Source organism: Chlorella variabilis (assembly GCF_000147415.1).
Source record: "Chlorella variabilis unplaced genomic scaffold CHLNCscaffold_1, whole genome shotgun sequence".
Lineage (NCBI taxonomy): Eukaryota > Viridiplantae > Chlorophyta > Trebouxiophyceae > Chlorellales > Chlorellaceae > Chlorella > Chlorella variabilis.
Window position 1 is genome coordinate 1,130,797 of NW_005435087.1, and position 21,390 is coordinate 1,152,186.

Here is a 21,390-nt window from a genome sequence, read left to right on the forward strand (position 1 = left end):
TCGGGCATGTAGACGTTGGCGCCGCTGCAGGAGGAAGGGCGGGGCAGGAAGCGCACGGGCAGGGGCAGGGCGAGCGTGAGGGCGCAGAAGCGGGGGCCGGGCCAGATCAACAGAGGCCCAGCCACAAAGGTCAGCGAGAGGCAGGCCCGCCAGGCGCCTCCACCCCACCAGCACCGCGGGCGCCGCCGCCAGGCTTTGTTTGGGCGAGGCGCGGCACCTGTTGAGCGCGTTGATGACCATCTTGCGGTCGGTGGGGCCCGTGATCTCCACCCGCCGGTCCAGCAGGTCCACAGGCAGGGGCCCCACCTTCCAGTCGCTTTCGCGCACCTGAGGGGCGGCCCCGGGGGCCGCAGGCAGGGTGGGCGGAGACGCCGGCAGGCCAGGCAGGAGGCGGCGCGGCGCAGCGCGGCGCGGCGCGACCGAAGGCAGCCTCCGCAGCCTCGGGCACGGGCATCATGGCATCATGCAGCATGTGCTGCGGCAGCCGCAGGGGAGGCGCTCACATGGCGCGTCTCCGGCAGGAAGTCTGGCTTGGCTCCCGCGTCGTACCGCGCCTGTACCTGCTTGCGCCGCTCCAGCAGCTCCCCCACGCGCGGCGCGTAGCACCTGCAGTTGCGGGCCGCCAGGCGTGGCCGGCGGGAGGTTGAGCGGGCGTGCGGGGCCGCGCGCGGCAGGACCCGGCGCAGCCTGCCTGCCGCCGAGCGCCGGCAGCTCGCTGTGCTGGAGCGGGAGGGCACTTGCTGCACTTGCATGCTGGCAGGTGGCTGCAGGGGCGCCTACCGGGACAGGTGCGCCACAAACTGGAGGGCCTCGGGGGTGAGGATGGAGCGGTACTCTGGTGGCAGCGGGGCGCGGATCGTCACGCCGCCAACCGTCTGGGCCTGCATGGCTGCCGGGCTTGGCTGCACAGCGTCTGGAGCGGGTGCCTGCACGGCGGAAGGAGGGGGAGGGGGAGGAGGCAGCAGGGTGAGACTCGCTCATCGCGACTGGCGGCGGCGGGAGCGGCGGCGGCGGCTAGGCCCGGGCACGCCGCCGACAGCGTCCATGTGGTGCGGCTCATGGGTACTTTTGCCGAACGTCCTGAAGGCGACAAACCTGGACCCGCGAGCAATCTCCGACACGGCAAAACCACCTGCAGGGCAGATGCGGGCTGATGGGCTCGGCTACGACACCTTACTGCCCACCCGACACTGTTGGCTGCGCAAGGGAAGCAGGTGGGCTGCTCTCCTTCACCCGCGAGGTGCGTGGGAATGAGGCGCCGCACCTGCCACCGGAATGCCTCGGCAAGTCAATACCAGCGCAAATCCTGCCTTGGCGGCGCAGGCGGCCTCTTGTAGGCATTTTGTGTAGTCATGCCGCCAGCGCAGCACAGCCACAGCATGTGCCGTTGTCGGCGCTTTGCTCCTGATCACGATTGATGAATCCTCCGGTGTTGTGGTGCTGATGGTGTTACAGGCAGAGGGAGATTGAGTACAGATGGCCACTTGCATGAAATGCAGGGGGTGGAGGGGGGCGAGCAGCTCGGGGCCCCAGCCTGCCGACGTGTACAGTTGAGAGAGACAGCCCCAGCCAGGGAAAACGGGGGGGAGGGCGCTGGGCCCGTTAGCTAGCCTAATCGAACAACAAAAGGGGAGGGCGAGCAAAAGGGAGGGGCCAGGGGGCGCCCTTGCATTGTCGCTGTACTAAACATGGGGGGTGCGGGAGCAGTGGGGAGCCAAAACCGGGGCAGGGGGCGGCGCGTGGCAGTCGCCCCCCAGCCCGCAATAACACTAGAGATGCAGGGGGAGGAGATCGTACAGCCTGTGAAAAGGGGGTCAGGGAGAGTCCCAGGGGGAAAAGCGGGGGCGAGCGGGGATAATTTTGCTGTTAATACAGGGGGCCCGCAGGCAGGCAGGGATAGCGCCAAGTCGCAGTGCGGTGCTCGTGGGTGGCACAGGGGGCCACCAGGCCGGGCGCCAGGCGGGCGGGTCAGAGGTCGCTGACCTCCCGCGACGACAGTTGCTGCGCCTGGCGCAGCGCCTTGAACTCGTCCCGCAGCCGGGCCGCCTCCTCGTACCGCCCATCCTCCATTGCCGTCTCCATGGCAACCACCAGGCTGCGGCAGGGAGCGGGGGGGCGGGGCAGGGGGGCAGGGGGCAGGGCGGGGGCCAGGAGGCAGGGCAGGGTAATAAGACGGGCGACAAGAGCGGGCGCTCACACGAGGGCCGGTGGCGCAAGCATGCGACGCGCGCGCATCGGCGACGCCTGCCACAGCAGCGCGCGGCGCAGGTGTGGCGGGCGTGGCGGCGCCGGCGATTCACCTCAGCGCTCTATCGCTGGCCAGAATCTTGTCGATCTGGTCCCGCAGCCTGCAGGCGCCGCGCCGGGAGAGGCGTGCAGCCGTCGGCACCATGCCGCCACGCCATAGATCCCCAGCCAGCTCCGCCACCTTACCCCCACATCAACACACACACCGCCCCCCGATGTGCACCGTGGCCGCCAACAGGCTGCGGCATGCCCAGGCCGCCGGCAGGGCAGCGGTGCCCTAGCCAGCCGGCCGCACCCCCGGCCCCACCCCCCGCCGCTCACGACTTGGCATCCTCAAACCGCTCGTCCGCGATGGCAAGCTGCATCTGCAGCTTGTACATGATGGTGGGGTCGTTGTACGCCATGATCTCCTCCCTGCACACACACACGCGCCGGGCGGGCAGGCTTGCGGGTATGGATTAGTGCAGGCACGAGTGTAGGCAAGCAGGAGGATGGGCAGGGAGGTGGACAGGCAGGCAGGAATAGTGCCAAGTCGCAGTGCAGTCTCATGCTGCGGCGGCCGCCCAGGCGGGAGGCAGGCCGACAGGAAGGAGGCGCAAGCAGCACGAGCAGCGCAGCAGCGCGCCGCAATGCCCCGAGCGGGCGCCTCGCCACCAGCCCAGGCCAGCCGTGCAGGCCCAGCCGCACCTGCAGCTGCGCACGACGTCGCTGTGCTGCTCGGTGGTGCCGCCGCCGTGTGGGTCTGCCTCATACATGTGCACCGGGTGGCTCATCTTGGCAGCCACCTGGAGGCAGCAGGGATGCAGGGGTGCGTGTGTAATGAGAGCACCAACTGCCGCATGCCTTGTCGCAAGGCTGCCACGCAGCTCGCGCATTGCGCCCTGCCCAGCAGCCACACGGCAGGCAGCGGGGCTGCGCACCTCCTTGTTCACATAGATGGCGGCACCAAACCGCACAGCCAGGTTCACCGCGTCTGCGGGCAGCAAGGCCAGGGAAACAGGCAACCAGCTGTCAGCATGAGTGCAGGCGTGTGGCAGCAGCCTGACCGCCGATTGGACCAGCAAGTAGCGCCAGCTGGTTGGTAGCCGGTGGCGGTGCAAGGACAGACGCCCGCCTGCGCAGCAGCCCACCGCAGCAGCAGACAAGCCACCACGGGACAAGCCACGGCCTGCAGCCTGCCCGGCCCCCTCCCCGCGCTGCAGCACCAGCGCGCACCCGAGGGCCGCGCATCCACATCCACCTCCGCCGGCATCGCCGCGCCCGCCTCCGCCTTGCCCGGCCCGCGGCCGCGCGCGTAGTGCACGCGCGCGTGGTACGTGTTGCCCACCAGCGCCGTGATGCGCACTTTGGTCACCCGGAACCCCAGCACCTCCAGCGTGTTCTTCATGAGGTCGTGGGTCAGCGGCCGCAGCTGCAAGGCAGGGCAGCGGTACAGGGGCCGGGTGGACAGGCGGTGAGGTTGGGCGGGCAGAGACCAGCCAGGGAGGGAGCTGAGGCACGGGCATGGCATGCGAGCCGTGCTCAACAAACGGTAGGCCTAAACTGCGGCATGATCCGCGGCCAGGCTGGGGCAGCATTGCCAGCAGCGGAATCCCAAGCAGCCCCGCCGGGGCCCCAGCCCTGCCGCCGCACCGTGGGCTTCTTGTTGATTTCCTTGACGAGGGCTCCGCACTCAAACTCCCCGATGTACACCGGCAGCACCGACTGCGTGTCCTTGAGCCGCAGCAGCACAATGTGGCCATACTTCTCCGTAGCACGCACCCTGCATGGGAGGGCAAAGCACGGCGCCCAGCGGCGGCGGTGACGGCCAGCGGGAGGAGCAGCGGGCAGGCCTGGTCGGTAGCTCATTGCATGGTCCTGAGCCTCCTGGACCCTCAGGGGCGGTAGGAAACGCGGGCAGGCGGTTGCAGCCGGTCAGGATCGCCTGTTGACATCAAAACGCACTCGGCTATTGTGGCCTCGCTGTAATGGCTCAGGTCAAACTCCGAGGCCCTGGGCACCACCGAGCACCGGCTGCGCCTGACCGCCAGCGCTGGGCGGGGCTGCCGCGACTGCAGGGGCTTGGGGCCAGCGCAGTTGGGTCTGGCGCTCACTGCAGCCCGCTGCGGCAGTGCTCCGAGAGCCATGGTGGCAACCAGGAGTGTCGAAAGTCGGGGGAACGCCGCGGGAGCAAGCCTGATCCAGCAAGCTAGAGCCGAGCTGGCGGGCGCTACAAAAGCGGGCATCTGCCGCCGGCCTCCCATCGTCCGCAGTAGCACCCCTAGCTGCATTGATCAGCTGTGGGCCAGACCCTGCCCCTTCCCTCACCGCCGCTGCACGCCTGATCGCCGCTTCCCGCCCCTGGCCGCCTCGGACTGAGCGGCAGCAGCCCTCGCCGCCTCACAAGGACGTGAATAGCCACATGATGCCACGGCGTGGGCAGCTGGGCGCGCTGTTGCTGCTGGTGGCGGCGACGGCGGCGTGCAGCACGTTGGCGGCGACGGAGCAGGCGGGTGGAGGACCGGGCTTGCTGGAGGCGCGTCTTGCTGCCCATGTTCGACACATGAGTGTGGGGCAGTTTGTCAGACGTCACACACTCTGCAGCCGCAGAGGGACGTCCGGGGCAGTGTGGCACCCGCTGCCTGCAGCGTTGGCTTCCCTGCGCCTCCCCATCCCGCCTCGCCCCTTGCCTGCCGTCCCCCGCCTGCCCATGCCTCCGCCCGCTGCTGCAACAGGTGCTGCGACTGGATGACGGCACGGTGGTGCAGGTGGAAGAGTTTCGGGGCCCCAGCAGGGCCTCCGCCCTGCCGCACCTGTTCACAAACTGCCGCGTGGAGGTTTCATGCCCCAGCCACAAGGTGGGGGGCGGCTGCTAGATGTGGTGCATGTGGGGCTGCCAGCTGGCTCCAGCCCTTGCAATGTGCCTTTCCAGCGCAAGGCAGGCGGGCGCCGCCAGAGGCCCTGCAGCCCCACCTGCCACCACGTCGGCCGGCGCCTACCGCCCTGCTCACCGCCGCCCGTTCGCAACGCCCCATCCCTCCCCCCCTCCCTCCCTCCCTCCCCTGCTCCTTCACCCAGGACTTTATCGTGTTCACGGGTGCCAGCATGGCTGACGTGCAGGCAGCGTATGCGCGTGGCGACCGCGCCTGGTGCGGCCTAGCCCACCTGCTGCACGACTCGCCCAACTGTACCGTACCCATCTCCCCATACGGCTCCACCTTTGTCGCCGTGGCCAAGCCCAAGACCTGGCTGTCGGGTGCGACGGGGCAGGCGAGGCTAGGCATTCAGATAACGGGCGCGCCGCCATGAATGAATGCCCAGCTGTCGAGAGGCGGGTGGAGGGGTGGGGCATCAAGGCGCTACGCATGTTGCGAGTATGTGGCATGCCACTGCCCCCTGTGCGTGCAGGCGGCACCGAGAGCCGCTCGTGCCTGCTGGAGCGGCAGGAGGTGCTGTCCACGCCGCGCGTGCTGGCCGCAGTGCTGGGCGCCTTCCTGTTCTGGAATGCCGGCGTGCTCAGCGAGTCAACTCCCTTCAGGTGGGCACCCCGCTCCGCCTCCGGTCCAGTGGCTGGCGTCCCGCCTGCCTGCCGCCTGCCGTCGCTGCCGCCGCCATGAGCATGCTGCAGGGCTGCGGGGCGTGGCAGCAGCAGCGTCGGTCCCAGCAGGGGACGACCGGATGGGCTGCCTGGCTGGCTGCAGGCTGACGGGCGGCACTCTGGGCGTCATGGCTCTCTCCAGCATCATCGTGCTCTTCATCCTCTACAGGTGGTCCTGCCTGGTGGTCGGGCCGGCAGGCTTGGGGCTTGGCCTCGGGGTTGGCACACTGGGTCGAAGCGCTGGGTGGCTAGCCCTGCTGCACGCTGGGTTGGGTGGGCGTGTGCGCCCTGTGGGACCAGGCATGGTTCACGGAAGAGGCAGCCCACCCGCTGCCCTCCCCCTCCCCTTGGGCCACTGCAGGAAGGTGCCCCACAAGGGCAAGCTGCTGGCGGGCACCGCCATCTTTGGCAGCACCTTCCTGGCCGCCATGCGCTGGCTGTTTGGCGTCTGGCTGCCCTCCCTGCATCAGGCGAGCCACCCAGGCCGGCGTGCAGCTGCGCCTGCTCCCCACCCTCTTGTGACCGGCATCCTCCCATCTGCTGCTCCCGCCTGCATGCCTGCCTTCCCTGGTTTCTGCACACCTTCCCAACCCCCCCTCCTCCTCATGTCCCCCAGCATCCAACCGCATCAATACCCAGCGCCGCCGCCCGCAGGCGCTGCGCCACCCGGTCACCCTGGCCTACCTGGGCGTGTCTGGGCTGGCGGGGCTGGGCCTGACCTACTACTACAACAACACAGCCAACCACAAGGTCAACACCATGCTGCGGGTGGCGCTGCAGCTGGTGGGCCTGGCCTCGGTGTACCTGAGGTGAGGGTGGGTGTGGTGGTGGTGGTGGTGGTGGTGGTTTGTGAGGGGATGTGTATAACACACAAATGTGGCTATATGGTCGGTGCCAATGAGCTGCGCTGGGCTGCCACGGGCCCCAAACGGCCCTTCCCGCCTGGCTCACTGCCGCCCCCGCCTCCCGCCGCAGCGCCTCCATGGGCGAGGCCTCGGTGGCGCTGTGTGCCGCCCTGCTGTGTGCCAAGGGGCTGGAGTTTGTGCGCCGCCACCGCTCCCTGGCCTCCGCGCTGGCCAGCGCCAGGCACGGCGTGCAGGAGCAGCTGGGCGGCGCGGAGGAGGCGGCGGAGGCGGCAGCCGAGGTGGCGGCGGCGGGCGCGCCCGCGCCGGCCGCTGCGGCTGTGGCGTCCTGCGGAGGGCAGGCTCGCACGCCAGTGGTTTCGGCGGGCTGGCAGCCGGAGCCGGAGGTCAGCCCGCTCATCCAGAGAGGTGAGGCGGCCGGGAGCCGGCCAGGGCAGGCAAGCACAGCTGCTCACCGCCAGATGCGAGGCTCTGCTGAGTGCCGGCTCTGTGTGGCCGCGTGTCCCCACCGCTGCCTGCCGCCTCGCTCCCCTCCCTGCAGGCCTGGTTCTGAATGAGGAGACCGGGCACATCATCGGCATTGGCAAGGGAACCTACAACCGCCTGGGTGGGTTTGTGCAGAGGAGGCGGGCGAACACAAGCTGCACATCTTGCTCCGCCGTAGCCTGCCACCCTGCGTCCCAGCCTGCTCTCATGGTTTGCAGCGGCACATGCTCGCAGCCCGGCTCTCCTTTCACAGCAACCCAACCCGGCCCACTGTGTGTGCAGTGGAATCTGGGTATGTGGTGGATCGCAGGGCGGGCACCATCACGCCGCCGCCACCCAGCCCTGGCTCCCCCGGCCGGGCCGGCAAGAGCGGCGGCGCAGCCAGGCGGCGCCGCACATCCTGAGCTGCCTCCTCGCCGGCTGGCGGGCATGCAGCGGGCGGCACAGACTGGGCCTGTCGGTGTGGGGCGCGCAGCGGAGCAGCAGCAGCTCGCCTCGTACGGGCGTTGTACAGCACATGAACAACGGTCTTCCTTCAATCTTCAATCGGCAGCTGGCTTGAACTGTCTGACATGAATGCATGACACGATTGACGGCCGCTTGCACAGTCCTCAGCCAGGGATTGACCGGCAGCTCAAGTGTTGCCCATGACTGTAACTGCGCCGAGACAGTAACAGGCATGTGCAGCTGGTGCCATGGGTCAGAAGCAATGAAGCTTAAATAGCCACTTCTGGATGAGTAGAGATGGGATGCCAGTGATGGTCAGGGACGGAATGGTACTGAACCGAGTACAGGACACGAGAAAACTCAAGTGCAGAAAGTTCGGCGCTCAACGCCGTGCCGCTCAACAGCATGCAGGCGGCTGCAGTCAGCTGGCCTTCGACATGGCCTGGGTCGGCGGCGGAGCAGCGGTGCCGGCCTGCTGCGCTGCGTGCCCGGCTGGTGGATCCCCGCCGCCCCCCTCCTCCTCCTCCCCGGCCGACAGGTGGCGCTTGCTGGGCGCCACATCGAGCACGTAGTCAGCGGGGCGGCCCGTCATGGCCTGCCCCTCCTCTGCCTCCATCTCCAAACTCACAGCCGCTGCGCCGCCGCCAATCTCGTCGCACGCGTCGCAGATGGCGCACCACGCGAAGCCGCACCCCTGCTTCTCTGCAGGCTGCACAGGCAGCAGCGGCGGCGGCAAGGGGAGCCCAAGCAGCGGCAGGGCGTGAGAGGCAGCGGAGGCGTGGGTGACGCTCGGCGGCTCCCAGTCCCCGGCTGGCTGCATGCACGGCGACTGCCGACACGCAGCGCAGGCAGCGCAGGCGGCCGCTGCGTGCGCCGCGTGCCTGGCTCTTCAGCCCCGCCGCGCCGGTCCACTCTGGCTGCAGGTCGGCGGCCCGCAGCGAGGCAAGGTCCATGCGCGACAGCAGCAGCGTCTTGCCCAGGTCCAGAGTCTGCGCCAGCGCCTCGGCGCCCGCCGCGCCGCCAGGCAGCGCCTTGCTGGCGCTGAACTGCGGGGCGGGAGGCGGCGCAGGCGGCGCCGGAGCCGTATCAAAATCCAGCCGCGGGGCCACAACACGCGGCCCCAAAGATGCCAGCTGCCGGCAAGTCGGCGGCAGAAGCGGCGGCGGCGGCGTGCGGCATGCCTGGGCCTTGATCACTTGGGCGATGGACAGCGCGTAGCGGCTCATGCGGTGGTGAGCCGGGTTGCCGCCAGACCTGCAGGGCAGCATAGCAGGGAGGGTGCCTGGCCTCACAGGGAGCACAGCTGCTAGGTGGGAGAGCTTAAAGCAGAGCTTTCTACGCGCGTGGGGAGGCTCGAAGCATCAGTCACCACCACCTCCATCGGCCCACCTGCTGATGACGGAGCGCTCAAAGAAGGAGGGGCGGACCAGGATGTCGCCCCGCGCGTTGATCAGCACCCTCAGCCCGCAGGCGCGGAAGCCTGCGCCGCAGCGGGCACGCGCCGCATGGCAGTCAGAGGCAGCACCAGGCGGCCCCTCGGCCGGGTGCCTGCTGCACTCCCCATGAGCCACATGCGCAGCAGCTTGTGCTTGGAGGCAGTGGACTGCGATGCACTGCCACGCAACGCAGCAGCAAGAGCAGGCGCCGCCGCCCCGCCACCCACCCACCCACCGGTGGCGGGCACTCGTGCCACGGGGTCTTGGTCGTTCACCACTGCCCAGCTGTCTGGCACCAGCTTGCGGAACTCGCCGGCAAACGCTCGGTTGCCCACCTGCAGCAGCAGGCGCAGCAGGAGAGGGAGGGAGAGGCGTGGAGGGGACCCCCCGCATTGAGCCGGATGCCGGCAGCTAGCCAGGCATGAGGCGGCGGCGCCGCCTCGCGTGGATGCTGGGCAGGAGCGGGCGCCGCCAGCGCCGCGGGGCTCTGCCTCTTGCCAGGGCCGCGGCAGGGGGCGGCATTTTGCCACCCTCCGCTGCGGCCGCCGCAAGCGAGCCCCACCTTGGGCGCCCCAAAGGTGCAGCAGGTGATGTCGGCCTGCGGGTAGGTTCGGGCCAGGTCCTGCGCCGCAAGCACCGCCAGCGCGCCTCCCAGGCTGTGCCCTGCAACGCCCGAAGACACACCGGAGCAGCGCGGTGAGAGAGGGGCGGTGGGGGTGGTGGGCAGAGCGTGTGCCTGTGTGTGGTGTGGCGTGCCGTGTGCGGGGAGGCCAACGAGAGAGCTGAACAACCATGGACAAACCATGGCAGCCCCATCTGCCAGAGCAACTAGAGTGATGGCGGCGCCTCCCACCTGTGACATACACCCTGAGGCCGGCGCCGGGGCTGAAGCCGCCCACTATGCCGGCAATCCTACCCAGCACCTGGTTCACCGCCTCGTTGGCCTGGTACGCCTGGAAGAAGCCTGCGGGGCGGCAGCAGCGGCAGGCAGTTGGCAGCAGCAGGGTGGGTGGAGGCACCCGCACCCAGAAGCAAGTGGGTCGCACACACAGTGGCAGACAGGGGCAGCCCCAACCAGCGACAGGTAGCTGTCGGTACAGTGCCGCCTGCCGCCTGCTGCCCGGCTCGCCTGCATGCACCCTGACTGGCAGGCCGTGGTGGTGGCGCTTGGGCCGCAGCGTGACCATCCACGCCTGCGCGACATGCAGCAGGATGAGGCCGTGGAATGGCAGATGGAGATGCATCCCCTCATTGGACCCAATGGTCATGGTTGAGCGCAGGCCATGGGCTGAGAAGCAGGCGGCAGCAGCTGAGGGCACCTGCTGCGCACGTGGCCGGCTCCGCTACCCCCCGCCCACCTTGATATCGGTGACGGCGTTGGCCTTGCTGGCGGTGCCGCGGAAGGAGAGCAGGAGGCAGCCGTCCCTCCAGGCCAGCACCGAGCGCGTGTCAAACTTGGGCTCTCGGTAGGCATCGAAGTCTGTGAACCCGAACAGGCCCATGAGCCAGTCGCGATCCATGCCGCCGTCGACCCACTGCGGGCAGGGAGGCGGGCGGGCGGGCAGGCAGGCCAGATGAGGGGCTGGCGTGGCCATGGGCCCAGCCCACCATGGCCATCCTATCCTGGTGGCATGTGACATGTCGCCTGCGCAAACTGACACGGCGGCGTGCACGCTGGGCAGCAGGCAGGCAGTACCAAGCTCACCCAATGGCGGTACGCATACTGCGCCCAGCTCCACAGCCGCACCGCCCGCTCCAGGCAGAACATGGGCTCCTGCGGCCGCCTCTGCTGCTCCCGCTGATCGGGAATGTGCGCCTCCGCCTCCTGCTGCTCCCCCTTGCTGGCGGGCCCGCCATCGGCGGCGTGCTTCGAGGGCTCGGCCAGCCCTAGCGCCGCTAGGAAAGGGTGATGCCCCACGCTGCGCTGCGCGTGTCGCACCAGCCGCGAGCGGGCAAAGAGTTCGGTGGAGAGCGCAAACTGGGCGCGGCGCAGGCGGTAGTCGCGCCGCTCTATGGCAGCCTCCAGGCCGGCCTGCGTCCAGCTCAGCTCCTGGAGCCAGGCCTGCATCCAATGTGGCGTCGTGGCAGGCGGGGGCGGCGCATCCTGGGCGATGTGACAGCATTTGTCGCAGGGGAGGGCAAGGGGATGGCACAAGCAAGGCATGCTGCCACCGCCCCCTCACCATCAGCACGTCTCTGCTGCCGGGGCGCTTGGGCATCAGCAGGATGGCCTGCACACTGACCAGCAGGGCCAGGGCCACCTGCGCGGGGAGGCGCACGAGGCGGCGGCAGCGGGCCACAAGTGACACGCACAGCGCCCGCTCACAGCGCCGGCTGCGCCCAGCTCCATGTGCACCTTGCCGGCCGGCCCGCAGGCGCGACCGTTGCGCTGGTGCTCCCGCTCCGTGTGCGCCGCGCCTCCTCCCCGGGTTTGCACGGCTTGCACCGCTTGCCTGGATAGGGAGCGCCCCCATAGACATGTCAGCGTAGCTCCAGCACGAGTTGTAGTGGATGAGCTGCAGCAGCACCATAGAGATGATGACGGTGAAGAAGGAGGTGGGGCCGTGGCGGCACTGCAGGGCAGGGGAGGAGGGCAGGGCAGGGGAGGCGGGGCGCCAGGTCAGCATGGGGGGGGGCAGCGCCCTGCCAGGGGCGCAGGTGCCACCACTGGCGGGGCGCCCGGCGCCTGGCGCACGCGGCGTGGCGCAGGCAGCCGGGAATCATGCAGTGCCGTGCATTGGATGTCATGTACCGTACCATGATGCGGATGTACATGTTGGAGAGGCGGTAGTGGCAGAAGGGCAGCTGGGAGTGGTCGCCAAACGCGCGACGCAGGTACGCCAGGTAGGCGAGGGCGTAGCAGACTGTGAAGACCAGCTGCGGGCACACACGGCAGCAAGGGTGCAGCGGGCGTGGCAGACACGCGTGTCGCTCGAGGCCGCAATGGCGACGGGCAAGGGCAGCACCCCACATGCATTTCGCCTGGCCATGCACGGCCATTTGGCGGTTGCGGGGATGGCACAGGCCTCATGTTGGCGGCAAGGAGTGCACGGGGCACCCCATGGTTGGCAGCCCCGCCCCCTCGCTCACCATCAGCGCAGCGGTGGCGACTCCCAGGTTGTCGGGGTTGCACTCATAGTCCACTTGGTCGCACCTCAGCTCGCTGCTGTTGCGGGCATCCCTGGCGGTGCTCAGCCTGCACTTGGGCACAGTGCAACAGCCGCGAGTGAGTGGCAAGCGGTGAATGGCCAGCCTGCTGCGCCCCCGGCCTCACCAGTCTTGAACCTTCACCACGACGCATCCCTCCATCAGCAGCCAGAGCAGCAGCTTGGGCAGATGCAGGCGCAGCTGCTGGCTCAGCGGTGCGTCCATCACCAGCTGCACAGGGGGCCGGGCAATGCCGCCAGTAAAACATGCACAGGGCCGGGCAATGCCGCCAGCCACCTCACAAGCTTGCCAGAAACGTAACAAAAAGCAAAAAAGAAAGCCCGGCGTGCCTGGAGGTCTGCCTCCACCTCCCCGCCTCCTCGGTAGCGGGTAATGCCATGCGCCATGACCAGCATCCACAAGTACTGCGAGTTTATCAGTGTAATTCGCAGCGCCGCCAGCCAAGCAATGCCATCCCCAAACCAGTAGCACTCCACGCCGACAACCGTGGCGTAGGAAGCCAGCCAAGACGCCGAGCACACCACCTGCCGGCAGGGCAGCAGGCGTGGCGCTGGCTGCTCTCTGTGAAGCTGCCTGCCTGCCCTCAGCCCAGCATGCCACCACGCATCCGCCCAGCAGGCATCGGCGGCGGCATCCAGGGGCGTGGGGCCCGGCCGCTCGCCTGGATTCCCAGCATGATTGCCGCATCGCGTGTCAGCGCCCGCCGCCGCTGGTTCCTGCGCGCGTCGGGTTGGAACAGGGGTTGGGAGGAGGGCTGGGGTGCGTGTGTGGCGCTGGCGTGTGTGGGAGACACCATGGAAATCAGGTGGGCCCCACCAGACTCTGTGGTCGCGCTTGGTGAGCCAGAGGTTGCGGCCAAACAAGGCGGCAAGGGCCAGCAGCGCCGCCAGCACCACCCCAGCCACCCCCAGGTGAGCAATGTACCTGCACGGCACTGGAGGGTAGGGGGCTGCAGGCCTGGCACGTGCGGGGCAGCCGCCACCTGGCCGCCCGCTCCGCCGCTCAGCTGCGGGCAACGCCGCAGGCGGGGCAAGCAGCTCACCATGCGTTGCTGTAGAACAGCACGGGGTCTTCCGCCACCATCCACTTGATGACGCAGGCTGCCACAATGGTGGCAAACATGATGATGGTCAGCCCAAACACCGCCCAGCTGAGCAGGGCAGCCTCCAGATTGGCCACGTACTCCACGCGCAGCGTGACTGGCCGCCCCACGCCGCCACGCCCAGACGCCGACAGCTCGCTGGCGCCGCTCGCCTCGGGATCCATGCTGTCGCTGTTGTTGCTGTGCAGCGGGGGATTAAGTTTGCCCAAAGCCAGCACGTTCGTTGCCGAAAACCGGAGTTGGTTTAGCGGCCCTCGTTGAACAGGCCGCGCTGGACAGGCCCAGCAGATGTGCCATGGCAACCGCAAACGAGCACGCACGCAACAGCTGCTGAGGTGAGGTAGATGCCCCCGCCAGACGGGCAGCGTGGCGCAGCGCAAGGCCCGCCCTCGCGGCGCATCTCGGCCAGGCCCTCTGGTGCAGGCTGACGGAGAGTATGCGTGCACCTTGCCATACACTTACAGGCAGCGGATGGTACTCAGATAACTTACATTGCAGTTGAGAAATCATAGGAGTGTTATGGAGCGGGTTATCCACCGCCAAGGGGTGTGGGTATGCAGGCGGGTATGCAGGCGGCAGGGTCAGGCCTTAGCCTCGCTGCCCTCCACTTCTCCCGGCTGCCCAGTGGAGCGCACCTTGGCTGGCTCACCTAATTCCACCTCCCCAGATGCCGTCGGCTCTGCGCGGCCGCTGCCTGGGGCGCCGCCGTTGGGCTGCATGCGCCCCCACAGCCAGTGCGTGCGCAGCACCTCTTGCACCTGCTCCAGCGGCACCCCCTTGGTCTCAGGGATGAGGAAGAGCGAGAACAGGATGAAGAGGATGCAGAAGCCGGCAGCCTGCACGCATGGCGGGTGGGTGGGAGGGCCGCTGGGAGGCAGCATGTCGGCTGGTGCAACACTACCTCCTGTCATGCAGATATATATACTGATAAGACAAAGGTCGTAAATCATAGCCCCATCCTGATGTAGCCTAACGGCTCACCATGATGAATACGCCGTACTCCATATAGCACATCTGGATCAGAAGCGTGGCAATGCAGGTCAAAACGTCTGTCAGGAGTCGGCCTTGCGCCTCGTCGCTGCCCCCGGGAATGCCCCGCTATCTCGCACACCCCAGCGCCAAATGTGCTGTGCAGCCACAAGGCCACATGCTGCAGCTGTGCAGCAGCAGCCTGCCCGCCGGCATCGTCCGCCGGACTCTCCCAGCCCGCTCTGCGGCCTCCCCGCCACGCACCATGGTGAGGTTGAGCTGGGAGAACAGGATTTGCAGCATCAGGTCGCCCATGCAGTGGAAGCCGGCGCCCACGGAGCGGATCTCCAGCGGGCAGATCTCGCAGGCGATGACCCAGCTCAGCGTGGCGATGCTGATCTCGAAGAACACTTCGAACAGGCACAGCACCACTGTGAGCGCCCACGCGTCGCTGTCTGCAGGGGGTGTCAGGGAGGAGACCGCGGGGGTGGCAGGGTGGCCACCCGCAAGCGCCCGCAAGCAGAGCAGCTTGCCAGCGGGCCTGCTCACCGTCAATCTCCTCGTTGCCAAACCACACCGCGGTGATCAGGGTCGCCGCAATCTGCATCACGAGCTGGCCGACCCCGCCTGCAAGCCAGGGGCAGCTCAGCAGCAGCCAGCTGGCAGTATGCAGGCGATGCGCCGCCCGCGCCAGCAGACTCGGCGCCAACCACCCGCCCTGCTGCCCCGCACTTGCACCCACCGAAGAGCTGCAGCTTCTTGCGCCCCACTCGATCCACAAGGATGATTGCCATCACGTTGCCAAACACTTTGGCCCCGCCCTGGGTCACTGCCGACAGCAGAGAGTAGTCCTGGCTCGTGCCCAGCGTCTGCACGCAAGCTATACAAAGCAGCCTTCTGCAGCTGCAGGAGGACGACATGCTGTAGAGGCAAGCAGGCTCAGGGCCGGAACACAGGGGAGCAGCACCTGGAAGAGCTCCGGCGCGTAAAACAGCAGCAGGGGGTTGCCTGCGTGAGGGCCGATGCAGGCAGCAGTCGGTTGCTGCTCTGCTGCTACAAACCAGCAGTGCCATGAAGAGCGGCTGCCGCCGATGAACTTCAAAGGGGCAGGCAATAAGCGTGAGCCCAATGCTGACGGCCGGCCATCAAAGCACCTCCCCAAACACCACACACACACACACATCCCACCCACCCGTCAGCGTGCGGAAGGCACCCAGCATGAAGCAGATGGTGAGGTGCGCGCAGTAGCCCCACGCCCACTTGATTGTGCCCGCCAGCTGGCTGCGCTGGAACCTGTTGTGCGAGGAGAGGTGGGGGGCCTGCATGGCGCGCCGCCGCTGCGCCTCCTCACCCTCTATCTCATCAACCATATCCTCCCACTCCAGCTCCACATCCTGGGTGCCCCGCAGCCGCTGCGGGGAGGCGGCGGAACGGCAGGGCAAGCGTGGCATGTCAGATGGGAAGGCGGGCGGCAGGAGGTTGCCGCAATTGGGCGCATGTGCATCGCCCGCGCAGCGGCGAGCCTGCGCCAGGCAGCGCCCTGCAGCACGCGATGCCCGGTGCTGTTCCCCACCTCGAGCGTGCGCTTGGCCTCCTTCTGTTTGCCGCGGGAGAGGAGCGATCCGGGTGTGTCTGGAAGGAACGGGCTCCACATCAGGACCAGCAGGCTGGGCAGCCCAAACGCCGCCAGCGAGATGCGCCACCCATTGTCCGCCATCTTTCCCGTGCCGTAGTTGATGAGCTGGGCAGTCAGAACGCCTGGAGGAGGGTCAGCGCCCGGCAGGACCCTCTTGAGTGTGACTGGTGCCGGCGGCATGCCTGGGCCTCAAGTAGCGTTGGTGCAGGCGGCGGTAGGGCGCACCTATCACGACAGCAAACTGGTAGGAGGAGGTGAGCAGCCCCCGGGACTTGGGCAGCGCCATCTCGCTCATGTAAACCTGCAGGGTGGGGGTTGGGTGGCCGCCGCCGCGGTGGCCGCAGCTGGCCGGGAGCCTCCTGAGTGGGTGATGCACGCGCCACCCCAGCCTCCCACCGGCGCCGCCGCCCAGCTGCAGCAGGTGGCGCTCCCCAGCCGGCGGGACTGGGCTCACCGGGGCGGCCTGGTTGCCAAAGGCCATGCCGACGCCCACGATGGCCCTCCCCGTGTACAGCATGCCCAGGTTCTGAGAGGTGGACTGTACCGCAGCAGCGATGGTGTACGCCACGCCGCCCAGGAACAGCACCACCACGCGGCTGCCCCTGCAGCAGGCCCGGGCGCCGGCCAGCAGCGAAGCAAGAGCCTCAGCGGCCTGCCGGCAAGCGGCGAGCGGGGGCAGCGGCACCAGCAGGGCCGCGCACCAGCCGTGCAGCCAGAAGGCAAGAAAGGTGGCGGGGACAGAGGCAATGTAGGCGGTGGATGTGACGAGCTGCAGGGGGGAGGGGCGGGGGAGGGGGGTGTTCAGGCAGGCGGGCAGCGAGCATGCGGCAGCAGCGGCGCACCTGCTGCACACACACACCAAACATAAACCACACCACACACCATGAAGCACCGCACCGCACCACACCTGCAGGTAGGGGTCGGAGAAGTGGCACCACAGGCCCTTCTCGCCGCCCTCAAAGGAGGGGAAGAAGTAGGCACGGAAGGGCTGCGGGGCGGGAGGGAGGACAGGGCTTTCAGGCCTGGGTGCGCTGGCCAGCACACGCCACATGAACTGTGCGTGCATGCATGCCACAACCTTGCAGCATGGCAACCCTGCGCCAAAGCCAACACCGCTGCACCCGGCGTTGCGCGCACCTTCATGCCCGTCACGCCGCCCGTGACTCCCAAATCGTAACCATAATTGAATCCCAGCAGCATGGCTGTGAGGGTGGCCAGGATGAGCAGGAGAGTCCAGCGCCCGCCATAGTCGGCCGCCCGGCCGGCGCATACCACTGGCGGCAGAAATGCCATGGCCGAGTTGACAGGCCTGCCTCAGCCCTTGTGGACAACCTGCAGGGAGTGGAGGAGCGGTGCAGGCCAATGGGACGGCGCGCCACCCCTGCCGCGGTGGGGCGGTCACCACCGCTGGCACCAAGGGTCCCAAGTTGCGGCCGTTGCGCGGACTACACACGTGTTGGAAGGCCATGGGCAGCACCTGGGGTGGATCTCCTGGCGGGGTGGAGCCTGCGGCGTTGCTGGGGCTCCGGTGTTTCGCCCGCCTGAGATCACCGGAGGGAGTGGGAAACAAATGAAAATACGTTTCCAGAGGGCTGGGACAGGCGGAAATAGCTAGGGGTGGCCCCAGGGACCCACCTGCGCCGTGGCAAGACCTCTTGAGGCACCCCAATTTTGGCCGCCAGCAACACTGGCAGCACTCGCAGTGATCTCACAAGTGTCGCAACAGCTTGTGTTCAGCACTCCTGGAGGCCTGCAAGCGCCTCTAGGGCAATGCTGAGGCAGTAGACACACAGTACAAGGCTGTCCTGCCAGCTGGCCGCCCCAGAGCGAAAACAGCTGGCCGCCCCAGAGCGAAGCCCAAAATCGGTTCGTCGGCCCCCCTGCCCGAATCACCGGGGGGTTGTTAGGGCTCCGGTCAGCGCAACACTGTTTGGTGGACAGCAGCGTTGTGTCCGCTAGGGGCCAAGAGCACCCATTTCAATGAAATGCGGTGCCTGAGGGCCATGAAAGCGCAGGGAGGATGGGCTGTGCTCGGGGGCGCCTTCAGGCGGTTCATGTTCATGCCGCAGCATGGGTACGGCGACGTTCTGCCGCTCCCCATGCTGAGCGGGGCATCTGGCTGTCTGTGGGATGTCTGTGCCACTACGGGGAGCACCAGGGACTGATCAAGGGGTGCAGGAGAACGCTGCACCGCTGTTTTGTTGGGCGGGAGTTGGTGAGCGACGGGCACATGGCAAAGCAGCCCGGGCAACTGAACTTCTGTTCTCATTGGGGCCACCAGGAACCCACACGGGTAGCTAAAGTGAAGAGGATTCACGATATGGCAACTTTAATAACCGCTAGACAGCCACAGAAAGCCGCCCCCTACCTGCTGCCCATTGCTGATGAGGCGGCTTGGCGGCAGCCGCCCCGTCAGCACCGCAATGGGATAAACCTCGGCTGCTGCCATGCGACCATAGGTGACAGGATGGGCCGCGACAGAGACAGAGACAGAGACAGAGACAGAGGCAGGGCAGCCGCTGGCAGCGACCAGTCGTCCCCTGCCAGCCAAACCACTCCCGCCCCTCGCGAAGCTAGCGGCATATGCAGCCGCTTGGTTGATAAAGAGGCTGAGGCTGAGCACATTTCAGGTGTGACGAGGCGCTGCGGCTGCAGCTGAGCGGCGCGCCCTACCCGCCGCCGGCGTCGCACGACACTGCCCCAACGTGCGCCTCCCATCGACTGCAGGCACATGCAGCAAGTGCGGCGAACATCCCTTCCACGTCCCTTGTGTTGTTGAGGTGCACCTGCGCTAAACACTGGGGGGACAGCACAAGCCCGGCGCGCCTTTCTGACGTCCCCCTTCTTGCCGCCACTCAGCTTCTGGAGCGCCGGGCTAACGAAGCATTCAGGAATGGAGCATTCACAAACACCCTTGGAAGAAACAAGTTCTTGGTGAGCACCAGCGGTGTGCAGGTTGCAGGGTCAGTCAGACACCCAACCGCCAGCGTGCACATGCGCAGCTGGCTGCTTTGGATTGCCGTGTGATCTGAGTCTCACTGCCCGCAGGTGAAGGTCAAGCAGCGGCCTCACCTTCTATTCGCCCGCGGGGGCATTGCCGAAAAGATCTCACAGCGCTGCCCCGTGTGCCTAGGTGGGTGGGTGCAGGCCGCCGCAGCCTGCATGTTCGGCAGGCCTGGCAGTCGCTGCTGCTGCCGGCGGCACCACACTTGCTCACCCTGGATCCCCATTCCTCTGCTGGGCTCTGCAGACGGCATAATGGAGGAAGCTGAGCTGGAGAAGCCGGCACGCAAGCCTGCACCCTCTCCCCCGGTGCCAACCCTGGTGCCAAAGCTGCGCAAGCAGCAGTCAGCTGCCTTGGCGCCTAAGAAACCCCCTTCCAATGCCGCGGCCCAGCGGCAGCCGGTACCGCGGCAGCCGGCCGCCAGCTTGCTTGCGCCGGGCACCCGGGCTGCTGCTACGTTTGGGTCTGGCGACGGCGGCGGAGCAAAGACCTTTGCCCAGGAGCAGATGGAGCAGCTGCAACAGGCGCAGAAGCAGCAGAAGAAGCAGAAGCAGCAGCGGCGGTCCTACCAGCGCATGCTTGCTGAGCTGGATGCTGAGTCGCACGCTTCGGGCGCAGCCACGCCTTTCAGCATCTCGGCACTGGGCCCGGCCAGCATGGCGGGCAGTCCATTCAGCATCGGCGGCGATGCCGGCGGCTGGCTTGGCGCACGTTGCGACCCGGCTGCCGGCTGGCAGCAGCACCCGGGTGCAGGGCTTAACGGGGCCGCGTCGCTTGAGCACAGCGCCAGCAGCTCGTGGCCTGCCGACTATGGGCAGCCTGAGAAGGCAGGCATCCCCGTGCCTGGCTGGCAGCCCGACTGGCAGCCGGGGTACGACGAACACCCGTGGGCAGCGCCCGACACCCACCCAGCCGATCCGCCATCCCACCCATGGTTCTGGACAGGCCGCCGGCTCCTGAGGAAGAGATTGATGACCTCATGCGCATGATGGGCATTGCGTGAGGCAAGAGAGCATGCCGGCTTGGGCTCTGGCGAACTACCGCTGCCTGCCGCGCACGGGGAACCCGCTTCCTGCCGTCAGCTGACTGTCTGTCAAGGGCTGTACCCTTCAGCAGGAGCTCCCACCTTCGCTCTTTTGCATAGAGTGGAACTCTTGGTGTCGAATAGCAGCTGCAACAGCTGTAATCCTTTGGTACCAAGAAGGTGCAGCACCAGTACCTACCGCTGGCCCGCCCTGCCTGAAAACCTCCTACTCCGTAACCTCCGATCAAATCTCCGCTGCAGGGTTTCGGTGGGTTTTCTCGGTAGTGCAGGGCAGGCAGCGGTTGACTCTAAAATGCAGCTAGCGAGCTCTGCAGCAGCAGGGTGCCTCCCATGCGGCTTGAGCGGCCAGGCCCCTACCAGGCGGCCATCGCGCGCCGACTTCCTGCAGCAGAGCCATGCAAGGGATCGCAAGCCCGTGCAGCGGCAGGCAGGGGCCAGGGGCACGGCTCCGACCTCCTCCCGCCGCCGCGCTTCCACCAACGCCGCCGCCCCCAACGGTGCGCGGCAGGCGCTGGAATGAGCTGGGAGCGAGGCCTCCGGTGCAGTATGTGTGCTGCAGGGAATGACGGGTCTCAGATCTGGCAGGAGGAGGAGCACCCTTTGGCTGCCCCATGCCCAGCGGAGCCTGGACCGTTTCCCGCTGTGCCGCCGCCGCTGCGTCACTGTCCTGCCATCCCTGCACCCTTGCCCGCCCCGCAGTGGACATCCGCACCGAGGGGGATGAGACGCTGATAGAGGCGCACGGCCACTGCCTCCGGATCGACAGCAGCGGCAACGTGGCGGTTGTGGGGGCCGCGCAGCCGCCGCTAATTGTGTATGTCGAGGAGGGCGGCGGCACGGTGGCGGCCGCCCAGCAGGGGGCGCAGGGGGAGGAGGTCAGCGCGAACACCGAGCTGGTGTACCTCACAGGTGCGGTACCTGTACTGCATGCCCGTACCGCAGGGCTGTACCGCTCCTGCCGCTGGCAGCTCGGCGCTGTTGCCGGGCGGCAGTCTTGGCCGCGCTGCCGCCTCTCCCCAGGCATCCACCACCCCGCCGCTTGCCGCCTGGGCTGCAGGGCGCGCAAACAAGGTGCGGGCGCACTTTGGCAGCGCCATGGGCGCCGACGACTTCATGCAGCGCCTGGAGATGGCGCTCTACGCCTTTGGCTTCACCGGCGACAACTCCATTGGTGAGCGGGCAGGCTGGCGGGCAGGGCGGCATGGCATGCGGGGGGGCCCGCGGGCTGGCTGCAGGCGGGCGCAGCTGCGGCCGGAACCAAGCCGCGTCCCTGGCACAACTGCCGCCTGGCTGCGCCTGCATACCAGCCCGGGACTCCCGACCCTTAAATCTCCACCTCCCCTCATGGCCCCACCTGCCTCACCTCCCTCCTTCGGTGCCTCCCCCCCCCCCCCCCCCGGGGGGGGGGTT

General features: G+C 67.8%; 6 protein-coding genes across 6 annotated transcripts in view; 2 read left to right on the top strand and 4 right to left on the bottom strand.

The window, feature by feature from the left end:
- The window catches only part of CHLNCDRAFT_133175 (hypothetical protein), a gene marked incomplete at both ends in the record, with an annotated part of 4,324 nt that extends 3,437 nt beyond the window's left edge, over nt 1–887 (bottom strand). Inside the window, 3 exons of the mRNA XM_005852047.1 lie at nt 169–327; nt 504–606; nt 781–887. Coding sequence (XP_005852109.1) covers nt 169–327; nt 504–606; nt 781–887 — 369 coding nt within the window. The remainder of the gene's footprint in view (nt 1–168; nt 328–503; nt 607–780) is intronic.
- Nucleotides 888–1,968: 1,081 nt separating this feature from the next.
- CHLNCDRAFT_133176 (hypothetical protein) lies at nt 1,969–4,373 on the bottom strand (the record flags this gene model as incomplete). Its single annotated transcript, XM_005852048.1, has 8 exons — nt 1,969–2,095; nt 2,301–2,348; nt 2,569–2,661; nt 2,935–3,032; nt 3,168–3,220; nt 3,463–3,658; nt 3,880–4,009; nt 4,192–4,373. The coding sequence occupies 8 exons, from the start codon at nt 4,371–4,373 to the stop codon at nt 1,969–1,971; spliced, it is 927 nt and encodes a 308-aa protein (XP_005852110.1).
- Nucleotides 4,374–4,789: 416 nt separating this feature from the next.
- CHLNCDRAFT_133177 (hypothetical protein) lies at nt 4,790–7,577 on the top strand (the record flags this gene model as incomplete). Its single annotated transcript, XM_005851710.1, has 10 exons — nt 4,790–4,795; nt 4,962–5,084; nt 5,305–5,482; nt 5,635–5,764; nt 5,928–5,993; nt 6,186–6,270; nt 6,479–6,633; nt 6,800–7,095; nt 7,229–7,294; nt 7,456–7,577. 10 exons carry the CDS (start codon nt 4,790–4,792, stop codon nt 7,575–7,577), a joined length of 1,227 nt encoding a protein of 408 aa, XP_005851772.1.
- Nucleotides 7,578–8,041: 464 nt separating this feature from the next.
- Nucleotides 8,042–13,490, bottom strand: CHLNCDRAFT_133178 (expressed protein; the record flags this gene model as incomplete). Its single annotated transcript, XM_005852049.1, has 18 exons — nt 8,042–8,329; nt 8,445–8,666; nt 8,817–8,874; nt 9,010–9,100; nt 9,292–9,391; nt 9,619–9,719; nt 9,910–10,020; nt 10,132–10,249; nt 10,415–10,591; nt 10,762–11,118; nt 11,240–11,317; nt 11,585–11,629; nt 11,814–11,933; nt 12,147–12,252; nt 12,331–12,434; nt 12,572–12,748; nt 13,046–13,148; nt 13,267–13,490. The coding sequence occupies 18 exons, from the start codon at nt 13,488–13,490 to the stop codon at nt 8,042–8,044; spliced, it is 2,580 nt and encodes an 859-aa protein (XP_005852111.1).
- A 417-nt stretch (nt 13,491–13,907) lies between these two features.
- Nucleotides 13,908–17,661, bottom strand: CHLNCDRAFT_33524 (hypothetical protein; the record flags this gene model as incomplete). The annotated part of the gene is made up of 15 exons (XM_005852050.1): nt 17,567–17,661; nt 17,409–17,472; nt 17,069–17,263; nt 16,839–16,919; nt 16,633–16,700; nt 16,386–16,533; nt 16,157–16,232; nt 15,869–16,053; nt 15,488–15,707; nt 15,263–15,303; nt 15,038–15,164; nt 14,845–14,922; nt 14,560–14,750; nt 14,308–14,340; nt 13,908–14,162 (listed from the first exon to the last, which is right to left on the bottom strand). The coding sequence occupies exons 3-15, from the start codon at nt 17,222–17,224 to the stop codon at nt 13,908–13,910; spliced, it is 1,659 nt and encodes a 552-aa protein (XP_005852112.1). The 5' UTR covers nt 17,225–17,263; nt 17,409–17,472; nt 17,567–17,661.
- Nucleotides 17,662–20,832: 3,171 nt separating this feature from the next.
- CHLNCDRAFT_33527 (hypothetical protein) overlaps nt 20,833–21,390 on the top strand; it is a 3,230-nt gene continuing 2,672 nt past the window's right edge. Inside the window, exons 1-2 of the mRNA XM_005851711.1 lie at nt 20,833–20,889; nt 21,038–21,151. Coding sequence (XP_005851773.1) covers nt 21,076–21,151 — 76 coding nt within the window. The 5' untranslated portion in view covers nt 20,833–20,889; nt 21,038–21,075. The remainder of the gene's footprint in view (nt 20,890–21,037; nt 21,152–21,390) is intronic.